General features: G+C 38.5%; 2 protein-coding genes across 3 annotated transcripts in view; one reads left to right on the forward strand and one right to left on the reverse strand.

The window, feature by feature from the left end:
• HOMER1 (homer scaffold protein 1) overlaps positions 1–19,634 on the forward strand; it is a 123,429-nt gene that overhangs the window by 87,440 nt on the left and 16,355 nt on the right. The gene's annotated exons all lie outside the window — the stretch shown is intronic.
• Positions 9,845–19,634, reverse strand: part of JMY (junction mediating and regulatory protein, p53 cofactor) — a 68,513-nt gene continuing 58,723 nt past the window's right edge. Inside the window, exons 10-11 of the mRNA XM_051643626.1 lie at positions 17,336–17,646; positions 9,845–13,717 (exon numbers count right to left, since the gene is read on the reverse strand). Of these exons, the coding sequence (XP_051499586.1) occupies positions 17,339–17,646 (308 nt within the window). The 3' untranslated portion in view covers positions 9,845–13,717; positions 17,336–17,338. The remainder of the gene's footprint in view (positions 13,718–17,335; positions 17,647–19,634) is intronic.

Genomic DNA, 19,634 nt, shown 5'->3' on the forward strand with positions numbered 1-19,634 from the left:
TCTGGATATCAAAAGGCAATTCAAAAGAAGAGCCATCAAAAAACTCCATCCAAACATGCATAGTTCAATCTCAGTAACTGGATATGCCAGCTAAGAGCATGGCTATACACTGATTTTTTTCTGGAAATGGACCTGACTCTACAAAGCAATGCTCAAATTGTCTTGTTTACATTTTCTTGGTCATGCTGCACATGTGCACTACCTCTGAATGGTGCTGAGCAGAGAACATATCACAGAATAAGATATATTATTTTTTTTAATCTCTGTTCTTGCTTGGTAGCATTAGTTCCTTGTTTTACTCCTCTTTACTCCAGACAAGTAGGATTAATTTACCCCCCCTCATGTTAAATGTTTGGGAACAACTAACAGAGTTTTGTGTTAGATCCTGGAGTCAGTTCAAGCTCATGTTCACTGTTCTGGTCATGCAACATAGTCAGAAGGCAGGTGTAACTCTATAAATCACAATACCTGCAATACCTCTAGATACTGTAGATGGAAGTGGGTTTTCACACTGTATGGGGTCTCGTAGCTTGCCTGCCACAATTTCTCAGGGACCTGTAGCTGCCAGTACTGCCTCTGCACTGCTTGCAGCTAATACTAGGACCAAAGAAACACAAGTCTAAGTTATACCCACTTACTTTCTCATTGCTGGGTCTTGCATAAGCAAAGCTCAGCTGCAATGATGTATCTGGCACTTTGTGTCATTTTCAGATTCGGGCATGGGAAGGAGCAGTAACCATCAAAAATATTTGTGATTTGTGGCAGTGGGAGGTGGAGAGAATGCAGAGTTGTCAAGAAGATTCTCATGGAGCTGGTAGCTCTGAAATACTTGAGAATGGTTTGCATGGCAAAGGACAGACCACCTGAACTGCACAGTGGTGGCAAAAAGTTAGTTAGAAAGGGTCTTGCTTTCCTTAGGTATTCACATGATGCTAATACTGAGCACACCTAGCTTGCCCCAAGGCTATTCTCTGGTTGCTATAGGCTTCTCAAGGTCCACGTTAGGTGTGTGTTTCATAACACACCCGAAGTTCTGGCAGCCTGCAAGCCTCATGTCCTTTCAGCTTTCTATCTTCACAACTCTAAAGATTTGTTATCAGTAGTAGTTGACAACACATCCTATTTTTTCCTGCCATCAGTTACTACCACTTGTGGTGTTTGTGTAACAAAGTTCTCAGCTGCATTTTGGCGTTTTTCTTTTAAATTTGAAGTAGTCTCAGACCTTGTCCATCCCTGCTCTGGGGATCCTTACCTGCTCTCATCCAAGTGTCATCTCACTGCATGGATCCAGCAGTGTGTCAGCTGCTTTTGCTTCCACAAGATTGAGAATAGCAACGTAGAAGTTTTCTTGGAAGAGAACTTGCATTTCTGTGACGGTGGTAGTTCTTGAAGAGGCAGAAATTTTTCCCTGTAGATCAAGAAGGAGGCAGAGTTCAGGACCTTCACAAACAATCCGTGCATCCAGGTGCAAAGGGGAGAGGAAGATGTACTCTGACAAGGTATGTTTAAGTATAACCTGCATGTATTGATTTCCCCCTTTTGAGTTAAATACAGTCATGCAGATGTTTGCAAGCTTAAGATTTTCAGAGAAGGAACAAGACCTTTTGAATTCTCTGAGTCTAGATTGTATTTTGTTACATGTTGACAGGAATTTTCTCAAAACAGAAGAAATGGGAAGCAAAATGATCTTGGTACTTCCCTGCAAGACAGACATCACAGCCCTTACCCGTGGTGGGAAATGTAAAAATTAAATCTACTTTCTTGCATCTGAATATAGTTATTTTTATAATTTAAGCAGTGTTGTTTCTCAGGAGTCTGCAGCAATGGGAACTAGAAATATATCAGTGAAAGGCCCATCTCTCTCTTTGACTGTCATTTAGTGAGAGGAGCCAGGATAGTAATGTGTGGCTGAGAGACTCAAGAAGAATCTAGTCTGAGCATCCTGCACCAAGTCCTTACTTCCCAGCCTCACTGCTACACCCTGCAAGCTGTGTGGAATCTAGCCCAAATGTGGCTGCACGTCTTGCACTCACTGTCTGTCCCAGGAGCAAGCCTGGAGGGTTTGTTGTCCTTAATTCTGAAGCTGCTTGTTTGAACTGTTTCCCTGTCTTTTACCAGTCAAGCCCTTTTGTTCCAGAGCATTCTGCACATTTGAAAATTTGCATGCAGTGTAAGAAAACAGAGAGAAAATTTTACTCTGCAGATCTGAAAGAAGGAGAGTGATGTGCTGGTTTGATGTAAGCACCTTTTCCCCATCTCTTTGAAAGAAAAATAAATTATGAAAGCTTACCAGGCAGGTGTATCAGTGACCCAAGCAAAAAAATGCAAGAGGTATCTGTAGGGATGGGGTGCTGTCTGTTGTGCATGAAGCTCTCAGCTTCAGCTAGGAGTCAGCTAGCCAAGGATGCCAGGTGCAGAGGCAATGAAGAAGCATCAGAGATGCTCTAAACAAGCATTACTGACACATGCCATGAGGAAGTATTTTCAATCAAAACTGGCTAAAACAATGACCAATGCAAGTGTTTTCAGAAGACAGGAGTCAGTGTTCTCTTTATTGATGATGACTGCATTGCAGAAATAAAAAATTCCTATAAGGCATGTTTAACTCCTCAAGTCAAAATGCAGTAATGTCAGGATTGGCAGGCTTTTTTTAGAGGAAAAGCTGATACAAAACAAAGGGATCATACACCAGGCAGCAAAATTTTCCATCAAGCCAGAAGATTTTTGTCATCACCTGGGACAGAAGACAGATCTTTTGCAAAGGAACTAAAGCAACATCTGGAAACTCCTGAGAGAACTGGTACAAAGATGAGGGCAGATCTTTGTGCAGCAGCTGCAGTGTGCCCAAATCAGATTGGGAATCTAGCTGCAAGACTCACAGTCTGGACTGGTAGGATGATTATGTGGCAAACTGGGCTGTAGGTTCAAAGGTTTATAAGGGAATTGTGACACTTCGGCCAAATTGCAGTAATGAAGCTGTAAGATGGACATAATTATCTAAAATAAAATCCGGAAGTAGGTAAGGCCTCATTGAATGCAGCAGAAGTCAACCCTGTAGCTGAGCAAGTATCCACACTGGGGACTCCTGGTATGTCCAAACAGGCAACCACCTCTGTAACCCTGGCAGAGAGGAAGGTTTACTTACAAGGTAAAAGCAAACAGATTAACCAGCCTTTGAGGCTTGTTTCGCAGCTCAGCAGTAGTTACTACGTGGCTGTCACTGTGACATTTTAAGTCTCTCTTTTGACATACTGCAGCAGAAAAGGGAGCCACTGAGAAAGTTGTAAGCTGACCTCCAGAGCCCCCATAAACATAGCTCTGCGTCATATATTGGGTAAAAGTTGGGGCGAAGCCACTTGAACAATAGTTATCTGGTGTGTCAAGGCATCAGGCCCTCATTGGCTGGAAGATGTGGACAGATACAAGTGAACAAATTCTAATTTATAGTGTTTCAATATATTACATTTTTTAAGGAAACCCCATGACTATTGCAATGACATGTTGATTGGCTACCAGGAAACATCTTGGTGTTCTCTTGGGAAATAGCTAGGTTCCTTCCACTGGGTAAGCTCCAAAGGGAGCATGAGCTAAATTCTGCATTTAGTTTCTTAACGAAGCTGGTACTTACAGTACCAAATGCTTACTTACTCAGAAGCTGCCCTGAAACTTTTAAGTATCCACTAGGGACTTCAGCAAATTCAGATGATCAGAGGACTGGAGCACCACACCTATGAAGACAGGCTGAGAGAGTTGGGATTGTTCAGCCTGGAGAACAGAAGGTTCTGGGGAGACGTCATAGTGGCCTTCCAGCACCTGAGGGGGCTACAGGGAAGCTGGGGAGGGACTACTAACAAGGGTTTGTCGTGATAGGATGAGGGGAAATGGTTTCAAACTTAAGGAGGGCAAATTTAGATATTAGGAAGAAATACTTTGCTGTGAGGCTGGAGAGACCCCAGCACAGGTTTCCCAGGGGAGCTGTGGATGCCCACTCCCTGGAAGTGCTCAGCGCCAGGTTGGTTGGGGCTTTGAGCAACCTGGTCTAGTGGGAGGTGTCCCTGCCCCTATGTGAGGCTGGGAACTAGATGGTCTGTAAGGTGCCTCCCAAGCCAAAGCATTCTTAGGATTCTACGAAATTCGTGTATCAGCACCTTGAAAGGCAGGAATACCTTAGATCTGTTGGGCAGCTGATGGCTGGGAGCAGAACCCCGGTTTATTCCAGATGGTTGACAGTGTGTTTTTTACAAATGCTGGTTGGGACACAGAGTTTCTGTTTAAAGTTTCTTACTGCAAATTGAGTTGAAAAGCTGAGTAAGTTGTTGTTTTGTTTTGTTTTTTTTCTGTAAAATGGAACATAGCATTAACATGGAACTGTAACTGCTTTTGAGTATTTAAATGTGGTTTTTAGATATATGTTAGTTTGTATACAAATTGAAGCAAAGCAAGTCCTATTAGAGCAACTTGCAGCTCATGTTCTCCCTGAAAACACTGAGCATACACCTCATTTTTTTTGTTTCATTAAAGAAAAGTGACAGACTTCATCTCCTGTACAAAGATTTGCTCTATCCATCAAGCATGGTTAACTGATGCTGCCTTTGACTGAGAACGAGTCCTGCATGCCTGCCATCTTTTACTGGAATGGATTAAATAAGAGTAGATATGCTCTGAGTCTCACTTGCTAGCCTGTGACTTTTCTTCATCCTATTGCTGGCCGTGGGCACTGGAGGAACGGCCCAGGAATGTCCAGACCCCACAGAGGCTGCCACACTGGTCCACCAAGCAGTTTTATTTAAAGCCGAGTGAAAGAGCCAAGTGAGGTGGGGGCTGATTGGACACATCACACACTGATGCAAAGCAGGTAGAAATACTTTGTTCATACAGTGGTAGTGGGCAGGAGAAGAAGTTACTTCAGTTTCAGTTTAGCTTGATGTTAAAAGGCACCTTCACCCAGTAGGCACTGCAGTGGATCACTTGGAGACCTTCCTTCAATAGAAGGCTTCAGGAATCTATTCTGGGAGTTACGCAGGGATACGTGTTCAGCAACAGAAGGATAGGATGTGTGAATATTATTTTATTTTAAATGCCTTTTTTTTTTTTTTTTTTTTTTAACAAACCAAACCAAACATGTAATTAGAAACCAAGAGCAGCGGTCAGTGGCTTCATTGTCAAATGTTTTTTTGCAGGAATCTGTCCACTCCCAACAGTGGTTTTATTCACAGTGAGGGAGGGGGGGAGGCGGGGGGGAAAGGCCATCACTTTATGATGCTTCATATGAAGTTGATTCATAAACCATCTGGTGTATTGTTTAAATTGTGTAGTTAACATGCATGGCAGTTTGAGCATGCATTGATGATTTTGTATGCTAAGAGCTCAGTTACATTCCTACTGAAATTTAATGGGATTAAAATAAAGAACCGAGGAAGAAAAGTATAGTTAATGTAAGTGCTTTGTATGAATTGCATGCTTCTTCCATTTTTCTTATTCCTGCAACTCAAACAGTAAAATGGATAGGGAGTGCACTGCAAATTAAAGAAGCTGTTACAGATAAAATAATGAAGCAAACAGTGAATTTTGTTTGAAAGACCATGAATGTGCTTGGCCTTATAAAGGCAATATGGGTCATAGTGACATTGTCTCAGAGAAGTCAAGTCTGCTGTCTCCCATGGTGAGGAGAGACTTAAAAGAACGTAATACAGGTGATTTGTCTGTGGCACAAGCATCTCCAAAAAACATCCCACAGGTAGCACACCAATGCAGTACAAACAGAGTGATAAGGCAGCAGATGCAGTCACCTTGAATGCGGTTTTGGTTTTGGTTGACCAATAAGGACAGTGAACCCCAGCCCTAATGTAGACAGGCAGCAGCTGTAATGGCTTTTTATTAAAAACCTCTGCTTTTTTATCCACCAGCCCTTCCTCTTGTGGCAAGGTTTCAAAGGGAGATTTGCTGTCTTTGAGCTGATGAAAGTCTGGACAGACAGCGTGACAGTGGTGAAGATCAGTATAAAGTTTAGACAAAGTAAGAGACTGACAGACTCAGTGCAAAGGAGGAAGAAGCAAGAATACATCTCTGTGGGAACAAGTCAGGGCTGGAGGGTGGAGAGTTGGACAGACATTTGCTGCACATCTGTAAGCAAGGCAGGTGATGTGGTGATGTTGCTATAGCTTCCCAGTAAAACTTCAGGAATCATTTTCTGCTGCAGTGCAGTTCATTTCAGCAAAATGATGCTCCCAACAGTTAAATGGTACACAGTATATCTAAAGTTTACAGAGGCTATTTTATTGTTAATTACATCTCCCCTCTCCTAAAAGGTCAAAACACAGGGGCAACACTTCATTAGACCCAACTAAGTGATCTGTGACATGAGCATAAAGCTCAGGCTTTGGTGGTGGCGTTGACACATCTGCCATCTTGTGTTGTACAAACATTTAGACTTTATTCCAAGGAGCATACCACAGCCTTCCCAGTGTGCCTGCAGATACATTTATAGAATTATAGAATGGTTTGGGTTGGAAGGGACCTTAAAGATCATCTAGTTCCAAACCCCCATATGGACAGGGACACCTCCCACTAGACCAGGTTGCTCAAAGCCCCATCCAGCCTGCCCCTGAACACTTCTAGGGACGGGGCATCCACAACTTCCCAGGGCAGCCTATTCCAGTGTCTCACCACCCTCAAGAGTAAATAATTTCTTCCTAATGTCTAACCTAAATCTCCTCTCTTCCAGTTTAAAATAATTTACCCCGTCTTCTCACTACAAGCCTTTGTAAAAAGTCCCTCCCCAGCTTTCCTGGAGCCCCTTCAGGTACTGCAAGGCTGCTGTGAGGTCTCCCTAGAGCCTTCTCTTCATGCTAAACAGCTCCAGTTCTCTCAGTCTTTCTTCACAGGAGAGGTGCTCCAGCCCTCGGGTCATCTTTGTGGCCCTCCTTCACTAATTTGCAGTTCTGATGCATGTATTAAATATACTTCCAACCCATAGGAACACCCATAAGAATCACAGAAAAACAGCTGCTACTGAAGTCAGTGCCAAAGCAGACACAGGCTGATGGTAGCAAACGGTCTTAAAGAGAAGTTTGTCCTACAGAACAGAATGTGAAGGCATCCACAGCAGGGTCATGCACACTGCCTGGGGGGGACAGTGAGAGCATTAGGAACAGACCTCGGCTGCAAACAAAACCTTCTTCTTTCATAAGAAAAGTCAGTGATGATCAAAGAACTTGCTAATTTCCAAACAAATGTCCTACTTGCTTTACATATTCTGCCACAGCCCAAAATTAACAGCATACACTGTAGTCACCAGAAGTGAAAACAAACCTAGAAAACCTGAGACAGACAGGCCTCAGATTTTGGCTAAGACACTTTGCAGTTTAAATTTTTGCTGGGAATACAACCTTTGTTTCTCTTTAGTACCTTTCAATTGTTTTCTCAGAATTGTAACTGCACCAAGAAGTTCCAGTTCCAGAAATACATTTTTTCCCACACTGCTTCTGCCCCTCCCCCACCCCCCGCAACTTATGATAAGGGACCAGCTGGGAACAGAACTTCCCTGCACTAACTTACCTGCACTGTAGTTCTTGTACCAGAAACACAAGAGTGAAAAGAAAACTATATACATTACAAATGTATCTCTTGCATAAGATTCATGTTTGGATAAATAACAACACAAAATGACTACCAACCAAAGATCTGGCAACTCTGCTCTGGGACATGATAGGTCACCTCTTCTGGGACATTTCCACTCCCCCGGAAATAAAAAGGTTAGTCTTCAAATCAATCATAATAGTGTTTCTAAAGTATCCAATTCTTCATATCAATCTAGCTTCCATATTTTACATATACCAAAAAAGCAAATAACTGGAGTTGCATGTTTTTAATTTGAACTATCCCATCACCATTACTTGTCTTTTCAAGTGATGACAGGTGGAGGCTTGCTCTCTCTGTGCAGTGGCACTGCCAGTAGATAAGCTCTAAAAGGGCAGAAGAGTGTAATATGGGAGCTAAGCTCTTAATAGTTTTGGGTTTAAATTTTTATCCTTTTTCACAGTGTGCTTTTGCCTTTTGCTTACATTATGTGAGTTTGTTCACAGAGATGTTACCAAAATACAATTATTCCCTGTTGCAACAGGTTAGGCACAACCACCTGCAAGTACGCAATGATAACAACAGACACCTAAATGAACTAGACAGGAATTGTTTCGTGGGAACCGAACTGTACTAAAAATATTTTTTTAACATTGGTACATATTCAAGATTTAAAACAGAGAGTGGTCAAATAAATATCCTTTAATAAAGAAAAAAGGAATTAGTTAAAGCACCAGAACTGTGAGTATGATGTTACATTGCATGTACAAGAAGGTGAGTGCAGTACTTTGTGTACAGGTTTAAATTTCTGAGTCATGATAATAAAAACTATGAAATACACAGCAATAAACTTGCATTGCAGAAAAGCTGGACTAAAGAAAAAAGAGCAAAAAGCAGACAGTTAAAACTTTTTTTGAATTTTTAGGTATTGCTAGGTATGTTTGTTTAGTTTTTTTACCTTTTTTTTTTTTAAACATACTTGTTGCTTAATACTTAATAACATTTAGTATTTTTAGGCATAGTAAATTCGCAGAGTTGTTTACAATAAAATATACATTTAATATGTCCTTTTGAATATAATGGAGTTCAAGAACTTTCTTAAAGCCAAGCACAATGTGCTAGTATTTGATGCTACTGATATTGCAGAAAGCTAGTGAATGGCAAATTGCTTTTCTTTTTATTATTTCTTATTTATTGAACAGGCTTAACAAAGAAGTTAGTTTCATTAAAATTCACTAGCTTCATTAATGCAACACAACGTGCAGCCATCTCTATTTCTTAAGTTTTCATATTATGATAATGTATTTGTATTTATTTAAGATGAAATTCAAAACATACAGCAACTGCAGTAACACACTGGGATTTAATGAGTATCCCATATCCCCAAAATGTATTTCCCAATTCAGAAATCAAAAATGTTTCTAAAACTGAGAATCAAGTCAGTCTATGGCCAACTAATTACTGAATAGGCGACAGTTTAAGGAATAAAATCTCTGCAGAGTTTGTACTATACTCACCAGAACAGCCATCATCCTTTTTACTTGTTCCAGATGGACATGCTACTGGTTAATAGCCTCAGATATCAGCTTTAAATAATACTCTAATATTAAAAACTCAGCAGAGTAAAATTAATTGTTTGGTCATTTTCCATATTAGAGGTACATCAGAGCATTCACATTTGAGAATGGAAAGATGACCTTTTCTGTCAAATTCTGAAGCTCTGAGCCACAGAATACAGAACACCTGAATCACAATAAAAATACATAAATGTCAGGTTGCAGGTTCACCACAGTCAGAGCTGGGAGTTTTGGATTAATAGTCAAACTGAATGGGAAGTGCAAAGAACCATATATACAACAGCCCCTCCCAAAAATAGACTGATATGCCCACCCACCCTCGACCCTCCTAAAAATTCTAATTTTACATATTTATGTATTAGGCAGCAATTAAATATATATTCATTTTGTAGGAAAAATTTAAATTACAGTATATTTATACGTTAAAAATAGCCATTGCTGTACTACTCACAGCATTGATAGCAGTATGTCAGTGTGCTTGTATCACCAAAGAGCAACTTGCAGTCAAGTTTAGGATGACCTGCTGCCTGTCGGTTCCAGGAGCACTGAAATCATGCAATGCGCTCTCCCAATAAGGTGCTTCTCTTTATTCCTTTTCTTTGCAAGAAGCTTCGCTTGTTCTTAACATTAATTCTGCAGTGCTAAACATAACAACATATTGACCATGCTTACGGAATCATTACCAGAAATATATCCAGGTAATTTAATTACATAAGCATAACAATGAAAATAAAATCTGATTACACATGTGAGCAAACTTGTTTTACGAATTACACCCTTGAAATTCAGTGCAACAAATGGAATAAGGGTAACATTAACCAACAGAAGTTTCTGTCTCCTCTTATCAATAAGTTGCATCTTCAGTAATGCACCTGTTATTACTTTAATATTAGACATTACAGAATATAGTTCTTATACGCAAAATGATTCTTTACAAATAATGTAGTGAAGTATGTATCTATATATCCCCAATGCAGTCACAAAAGAACACAATACATAAACATACTAATATATTTTACAAGTGTCTGGTGTAGGATGCAGACTGTCAGGTATTTTTTTTTAATCTTAAAAGTGATGTTTAAAAAAATAAAACAGCCTTCATCTAGACAGCTAACTTAACTAACATATGAAAACATAGTAAAGTGAATAAAATAAGAATATTGGTCATTGTAAAGGATGTGGAACCTCTGTGAATGAGAGCATGAAATTCATGGTGATGCAAATTACATTTCTGATCAAAAGACTATTGCTGTTTAACTTACATTTTGGTTATCTTGGTAGAAACAGAGTATTTCGTTTCTTGTTCCCACTCATAAAAAAGATTTTTCAGTCCTCACATCAGCATTTGTACAATAAACATTATGCATTCCAATCCTTACCTCACTGGATCAGTTACACTACACTAGAACAATTTTAATTTGAACAAAGAAAGACGTTTCTAAAAATGGAAAAAGCCTGAAAGCTGAAAAACTGCCTAAGGTAAATCACTAGCAACAAGATAATGCAGCTACAACAATGAAGTCCAGCCACTACTGAAAAATACCAACAGTAGGAAAGATCTTTTTATGGAGCCTCTCCTTGCATATGTTTTATGTGTTTTTTCTGTAGTGATGCTTGCTAAGATTTCTCAAGGACCAACACAAGTATTACAGTTTTTCTCAGCAATGGAAAAACCGATCTCAATGCAGGACTGTGATAATTTCCCTAAGTTTCTTGTGGATATATTTGCTTTTCCCATTTGCTGCAGTAGCCATCCCACTGCAAAATGTTGCATTACAGAGGATGGGAAATTTTAAGCATTAGCCTGTACAGTACATATGCGCAATTTTTATATAAAAATGGAGAATTATGTGAAATTGTGACATCTAGTGACTCATACAGGATTTAAATCCAGGAAACTTTTTTTAGCAGTATGTGGAATAAAACCCATTTACTTTCCACATTTTTGAACTGATACAAACCGCTATGCTCAGCATAACGACTACTTGTTATGTGCGCATAAAATACATGTTTGTATAAGAATTTCTTTTATATAAACTAAGCTATTACAGGAATCTAAGATTACATCTAAATATAAAACAGATTAAGAACACTAGTTCTCCTCAATCATGCACACATTTTTCAAGGCAAAGATGACATCACGTGGCAAACAAATCTGAAAACCATAATACAGTACAGCATCGAGCTATTTAGATAAATCATAACACAGTGGTAAACCGCAGACACAAATGTTGTGCAAAGGGACCACTGCACCTATACTTAAAAATTACATTATTTTCCTTGGCTTGGAATTTTCTAGTGTCCTGTATGCATACTCTTAAGGAATAAAACTACAGGTTGGAAAATCAGAAAAAACAGACATAGAGGTTGCTCAATCCCCATTGTTAATTTAGCACTAAGTTTCAGATGAACTGCATAATGTGAATCACCATTCTACATCATATTTCTACTTTGTGCTACAGCAAAAATGTATGCAATCACCTTGGTTTTAACATGTGGTGTGACTCGAAGTACAGAGAAGTAAATGTAGAGAAAAATACACTGCAGCTTATAGTATAGGCAATGTCAAATTATTATAATGAACTTTGAAGTTGCTGCTATAGCTGCATGAACACAGAATTAGACAGCTTGCAACCACACCATGTAACATGGGGTTTAGAGAAGGAGTTTAAGAAAAAAACATTGTGTAGTTTTAGGTCCTTGAAAAGCCAGTATCAAGTGTTTCATCATAGGGCTGATCTCAGCACAGAAAAATACAGACCAGAGGACTGATGCAGCAAAATCAACACAACTCTACAGTAACCCTGCTCACAGGTGCTTTTAAAATGAATGTTCTCTATAGATAAGGCAACAAGGTTAAGAAAATGCCTGTTGATAGCAAGGGTAAAGTGATATCCTTTCAAGATGTTTGACAGAGCTTTAATTTCAGGACAGCCACAGCAAAACAACTGAAGGGTCCAAGATGTGAGGTTCCTTTAGGCTATGCAGCCTATTGATAAGGTAAATTTTCTTCCTCTTTATATAAGTAAATGGCAAGACGTGAAGTCTCCTGTTAAAAATGTTAACACAGTACATGTTGCATTATATGACAGCAGCAGTGCCTAACTCTTATAAAAAACAAATCCACTTAGTAGTTTGTCTGTCACAGGAACAGTGAATGGCCCACACTACACAAAGGACAGGGACTGTGTACTTCTCAAACATCGTGTATGTTGTGCTAGTAAAAATAAAATGCCAGTGAAAATTCAGTTTCCTTAGAAATGTAATGGGGTGGCTTTACTATCACATGGAGTTTCGAGATGGTACAAGGCTACTTGTATCTCTGTACTGGCATACTTCCTAGTAGTGTGATAACAGAAGAGTAGCTGCCTGCAGCCATTAGTCATGAAGTTTATTTCTAAATATTTCTAAATGAATATTTCTAAATACTCACCACGGAGGAAGTAATCACTTTTCTTTTTTTAAAAAAAAAACAAACAAAAAGTCAGGATCAAAAGGAATTATTATTTTTTTCAGCCAGTAGGCTTTAGGCTATGAAATTCAAACATTTTTGCAGCCACTAAAAGGAATACTGAAAACCAGCTATAGAAGCATGATTTTCATGACTGAATTGTCAGTATGTTTAAGTGCTTTGATCTTTCTAAAGGAGGCTGCTTAGAGTAATCAAAAGCCATTTAAAACCAAAAGAGAAAAATAATTTTAAGTATGAAATTACAAAATTTCTTTTTATAACAAATGGTAGAAGTATAACTAACTTGGTTCAGCGTAGCTAAATACTATTTTAGAAAAGCATGAAAATGGCTACTTTAAAAAGGTGTCAGACTACAAATGACCTTCTAAAAAGGTGCTGCAGTATGTCTTGCTAAATGTACCTTGTTCGAAACAAACACATTTTTTAATATATACTGAATTCAACTCTTACTCTTAATTGTGGTATGGTCACTTGTTACTTTCATACTGACATACACTTCTTCAAACTAAGAAGAAAAAAAGGCTAGTTGCACATTACTGAATTTCAGCAACTGTAGTGCAACTAGGAATTCTGCTCTTTCTGGAATATCACACTGCTACACAGCAAGCTTCCCTGCAAGGAGCTATGTAGTTGTTTTTTAAAGCAGATGATATACTCAGTGCAGTGAATGGGATGTTTTATCACTGGTTTGATGTCTCGGGCAAATCCCAAAGTTACTCCAACAGCAAGTATTCTCCAAATGCAAAATGCTCCCCCCTCACCTAACTGGCCACACATTACTAACACAAATACAAAAAGTGCTTAAGAATCGGGCATTCTTGATTATATAAAATGCACATCTAAACAACTTAGCTTTCTGCCCAAACCAGAATTCTTTGAACAAATTAAAGAAAAAAGTGACCTGAAAAGTAACATTTCAGGCCATTTTTTCCATACACTGAATCATTTGCCAAAGAAAGACTGTTCCTTTGCCAAAGAAAGCCTCCTGTGGAATTGATGGTCTAACTGCTGGCTCTGAATTTTCAGAAATGAAGAGGAAAAGTAATCTTCAACTGGGCTTTCTTTTCTCATGTCAGTGGCCGTGAATCACCTGTTTGGGAAAAAAAGAAAAAAGAACATCTTGAAAAGCTAAACAGCTGTTCAAATATTCTCTGATCAATGTATTAGGCAATTCGAACATGCAATATGGAGCTTGATTGTCTTTGCTTCCAGGGTACTGACACTAATTCTGGAGCCAGGACACGTATAATATGACGGGGTTTGGGGTTTTTTTGCCTTTAGGTATTACTGGCAGTGAACACAGATTAGTTTTTGAAGAGGCCCATAATACTGCCTTGTAACAGTATGGAGAGCAAAAGCTCACTTTGTATCAGCTACTTTGTCCATCACTCCCAGAAGTGCAGGTTCCTGCCTACTTATAATATTCTAATGTACTATAGTGATCTATGTGTACCATTATGTACACACACTCATAGACAGGCTTGGGATACTTTTGATAACTTCTGATTCTTCCTTCATACAGACACTTCTGCATCGGTATACTGCTTGTTCAGCTGTACTTCTAATACATAGAATGACTCCATGTTTTTTTACATGGTTTTGTACATGGTTTGTATGAGGAAGGAACTGCTCTTTAAAAATTAGGTCATAACTTCATGTAGAAGTTCACTCATAAAGCAGGTAATGCAAGAGATTACAAGATCCCCTGCAGGAATTAGCTACTATTAGTTCAAATTTCAATAATTAATTAAACCACTTCAGTGGGCATTATTAGTACTCCTTGCACATGCATTAAGACACTTTTTGGCACCTGAAAAATATAGATCACAGTATACAATTTAGCCTTCATTCCTAAGGCAAATTACTGTGTTACAGTTACTATGTGGATTAAGGTGCATTAAGCATGGTTAATAATGTGTGCTAATATACTTCTGCGTAACTGTTTTCAACCTAAAGTGTCCATGCAACTGTATGTGTAGAGCTTACAATTAAAAATCAGCAGCAAATCTTAAAGCATGCTATTAAATTAATAACCTTATAGTAAAAAACACTATTCTGTAATGTCTACAATAGACTTTAATTAGATTTTACTCTTTGTGTAATAAATTCTGGGTAACTAGTCTATATGTTCAAGCAAGCACACTCATCTATGTGAGAAGTATTTATTCAGCTGAATTTCATGAGGGCTTTGGCTCAGGTCTAGGACAACTACCCACTGCCAACTCTCTGTGGGACATTTCGCCGCAGACAACTTGCTGCTGGGACAACTCTCCACTGTGCAACTCGCTGCCGGGACACCTGTATTCTGGGATAGCCCTCCACAGATTGGCAGATGAGGAACAGCACAGCCCTGTGTCATCTGCCAGTCTACAGAGACTTGATCTCAGGAGGGCTGTCCCAGCATTAGAGGTGTTCCGGCACAAAGATATCCAGCAGAGAGTCATCCTGGCAGTGAGTTAGCTTCAATGTTGAGTTATCCTGCAGAGAGTTTGTGATGTAGAGCTGTCCCTTCTGCTTTAGTGCAGACTCTGTTCTCCCAGTTTATTTCATGTGCTTCCATAGCAGTGGCCTGTTCTTCCTTTTGGAGCTGTTACCTATTTTGTACAACTATTTTGAATCTCTACTGTTAAATAGTCTCATGTCATGAAAACAAGACTGTTTTCATAATAAAACGACATTGGTAAGAGAAAGCAACTCCTAGATGCGTGAAGAACTTGAAGTAGCACAGCCACAGAATTCTGACACTACACCCTGTTTTAGGTCCAAGTGGTTTCACTGGAGGACCTCAGCATTTGACGGACTGCATCCGTGAAAGCTGGAGACACTGTAACTGTAGGGTGGTAAAAAAGTGGACACAGTGCACTACAGTTACTGCACGGCAGTGATTTTCAACCCGCACTCTCAACTGTTTTTATGGGGCTGCAAAAGATAGCAGAAGAAAATGTGTATTTATATTGCAGATGGAGATTTCTAAGAGGATACACTTCCAATGGAAAACATTTATGAGGTTCACCAGCTAGATTTAAAAAATTCCAAGTAATTCTTGGATAAATTCCTTTTTTTTTTTTTTTCTTCTTTTTTTAAGTGACAGAGTATGAAAGAGTATTCTTGCTAAAAAATGCAAGCAGAATCCCAAAGGGTAAGTTAGATTTGCTAAAGTCATAAAGCCAGGTCACGAAGTTTAAATTTGCTCAGTTGTCTCAGAAGTGAAAAGAGAGTAATTGCACTGAGAATGCCAAGTCAATTCAAAGGCATGTCTTCTCTTATAACTGTCGCTTCATTTTTGAAGGGTAGAGGGAGTTTGCAGCATGCAAGCAATAGAAAATCGTTACAAGTTTCAGCAAGAGTTACACCTCCACTCTTGGATTTTCAATTCGAAAACTAGCAGCACATTTGGTATGGAGTAGAAGGAGTATGCCTTACTTAAAAAGCATTATATCATTAGTGTGGCCAATTTCATGAGGAAATAAGGGTAACATTTCTTTTTCTTGTTAAAAATGTTAAATATTATTATTTGAAAATAGCATACCAATTGAGCAGTTTGAGACACAGCATTTCTTAATCACAAAAACATCCAGCAGAAGAGGTGACCATCACCATGGAGAAGTCACCATCACTTTTTAAAATACTGTAGCACTTCATCAATAGTCATCCCTCCAGATAAGGTCATAAATAACCAGGATAGGAATGCCTGACTGTAAGCATCCAAAAAGGTTATCTCTTTCCTACTGCTATCTGTGTTGCAAGGTTTATAAGTATTTGTCTTCAATACTCTTGAAATAGCCTTTAATGTCTAAACAGATTTTTAAGCTTTTCACAGAATGTTATACCTTTCTTTTTCCAAATGTTAAGTTTGGTGAGAGCTTTCATTGAGACTTAAGTTCATCCACATGCCAGCAGCAGAAACATCACAGGAGAATAGTGCTGTATGTGGCTACTCTAATCAAGAATCTCTTTGTGCTACTGATGCAGCCACAATTTTGAAAACTTATCCCTTGACAATTTTTGGTTTGTTCTGAAATCATTAACCTCATCTGCTGAGGTCTAATATCTGTAGTTTCAGGCACTGTAGCTTGTTCATGGGATTTGTATGACTGGCAGAAGTATAAATGATATTTGTATATTTACTGTTTATAGTCCGGAACTTCAATTAAATCAGAAAGTTTACAGATTGAAAGCAAGCTATCAAAGAGTCAGTTCCACAGGGTAACCAATGAGATTTCAATGTGTTCAGCAGTGAAATCTAATCATCCTTCACTTGAAGCTATTCAGTCTAAAGTGATAAGCATGCTAAATTTTACAAGGCCAGAAGTAATCAGAAAATAAGTACAAGGTGTGTCCAAGAGTGATTGTGCTGCTTTGTTACTTAAAAAGCTTTTTAAAGTTTTTTGGTAAGCTGCAAACAGTCTCTTCAAATTTGCTAAATAAAATAGAGCTTTTTATAGGAGCAGTCCTGTCAATATTCAGCAAAAGTATTCAAACAGTAAAAGCCTGTTGCCTAAAAAATGTTTTCCTTATTATAAACCCTGTATTATTTGAAAAGACAGTCATCCTAAATTCATATGTGCATGTTTTACCATGCTGGACATCAGAGTTTAGTCACACTCACTAAGTCTCCTAGAACGCACAGCCTGAGGCTTAGCCACTAGTCTTATGAAAAAATTGTTTAAGAAATACTTTTTTCAAAAAAAAAAAAAAGATTAATTACTGGTTAATTTTCCCAGTCTGTGCAAGGCAAACTCTCCTCTTCATCCTCTGATTCAGGTGATGCTTCCTTAATTCGTCGCAATGCTTCATGGATGCTCCTTGTCAGAGGGTCAGTATCAGGCAGAATTGTAAAGGATTCTCTCAAAACATCTTTCTGCACTTTCTTCAGTTTGACCCCTTTTCTGATCTGTGCCAAGATGTTATTGCTATCATCTTCGTCAGGAAAAGGTGGGAGACTTCTCTGCTCAACTTTTCTTAAGTGAAAGCTGCCACGTTTCAAGGAAGCCAGCACTTCATCCATCGGGGAACTCACTGCAGTAAATCAAAAGACCTTCAGTATAACTTTTACTATATTTTATCAGTCTTCATTTGTATTTCCTACAGACCAAAAAGTAGCTGCATGCTATTACTGTGGTAGTCCCATACCATAAGTATAATGGTAGCTCCACTATTGTTTTAGCCTCCAAATTTATCTTCCCTATCACCAAGTCAAAACTGGTTTATTCAGACAATTACAATATCTGAAACCACTTAACCTCCTATCTTTTGAACAAGATGCCTTTCCTGTTTGCAGGAAAATCAAAATATCTGCAATGAATCCAACACAATCAAAGTGTTTATTATATGTCTTGACTTTGAAACTCAGGTAACGAGTACATGTCTAAAGTATTGGACTGTGCAGTCCCTTCTCAGCACTTGCATTTTGTGGCTGGTTTTACCTACTGTATGACTATTATTACTACATGCCAGTGAGGGAAGCAGCATTATAGTCAACTGCAACAGCATCCATTTTCCTGCTTCTCTGCATTCATTTATGTACTAGCATCTAGTCACAGCATACGTATATAGATTAGCTTCATGTATAATAAATGAAAACAGGCAAGTAAGAGTTAATACTTCATGATATATCCTTTCTTTATCATCAATTTGAAGCTAGTTCTCTGTGCAAATAAAAAACAGGCTTTGGCTCTCCCGCCCAGAGAACACAGTACAAGAAATAGCACAGTTTGAAACAGCTTGCATACACTAGCACATACAACATGCAGCACGTATCAGTGAATAGATTAATATCCATTTTCAGGTCTTTTTTTTATATTGTAGAATACATTTTTATGAGTGGGCTTTGTCTATCAGACTAATGGCCCAGACAGTTGGAATAGACACACGATAAATAAAAGAATACCCCAGAACTGCACATTTGCAGGAGAAAGGAAGGATTGTAGAACACTCATCTGTCATACAGAGACAGATTTTTGAAGCCACTTAAAGACTTGGAACATCTCGGGAAATACAAAACAGCAGACGGAAAGCTGCTGCAGACATTAACAATACTTTTAAGAGGGAGGATATACTTTTACTTTACATCGGTCGTGTAATGTTGTATATCAAATTGCGCACACAGTATGTGATTTACATAAAACTGCAAGTTAGAATGGGTATCAGAAAAATAAATAATAGGCTACCAAAAAAATGGAGCACAACAGCATCAAAACTGATAATGAACCTGAGACGCTGTACCTGCAACCTGCAAGGTACAAGACTCGTAAGAGCTTAAGAATTCTGTAATGATGCTATTGCTTCAAGGGTTTTCAGTCACTTAAGGACAATTCTAGACGGAATGCTCTTGTTTCTGTCTGATCAATGAAGACAGTCCTAAATTTTATTGTATATTATGGGGGAAAATGTCAATGGAAGGATGTTTTCTGTAGCTGTAACTGATGAAGTCAGACAGAATTTTTAATAAAATGTTACTACAGCCATATTACAGTACTGTGAATCAGGGCCCACTCAAGGTACTTTTTTTCCCAGTGACTTCCAGTAAAATAGTACAGCTGAGCACATTGGAAAATATGATATCTGATTTTCAGATAGAAACTTAGCTCCAATATAGCATGTTTCACCTAAACACCAGGATTATTGTGTTCAAACACAGCTGCCTTTTCCCCCATTTTATATATGGGATAAAGGATTAAAAGTTTAGAATAAGCAGCACAGTCAACAAGTTGTAACAGCTCTCCCAGATCAGCCCTGTGCTCTACTCATTCTCCTCAGTTGCCAAAGAATTTTTTTATCTTTGAACTATTTATTAATGCATTTTGTTGAATGATTACAGATTTAATTTTGAGTTATAGTCTATGTGTACACTCTTACTCAGCTCTCAAGCATACCAGAGGGTTTGTGCCTTTTTGTATGAAAATTTGAAGAAACCTTGAAGATAACATCACTGTGGTTTCACATGTCCCAAGACAAGTATTCACTTTACTAGATTATAAATTATGTAAAATTCTGTTATAAAAAAA

The sequence above is a fragment of the Apus apus genome, chromosome Z (assembly GCF_020740795.1).
Source record: "Apus apus isolate bApuApu2 chromosome Z, bApuApu2.pri.cur, whole genome shotgun sequence".
NCBI lineage: Eukaryota > Metazoa > Chordata > Aves > Apodiformes > Apodidae > Apus > Apus apus.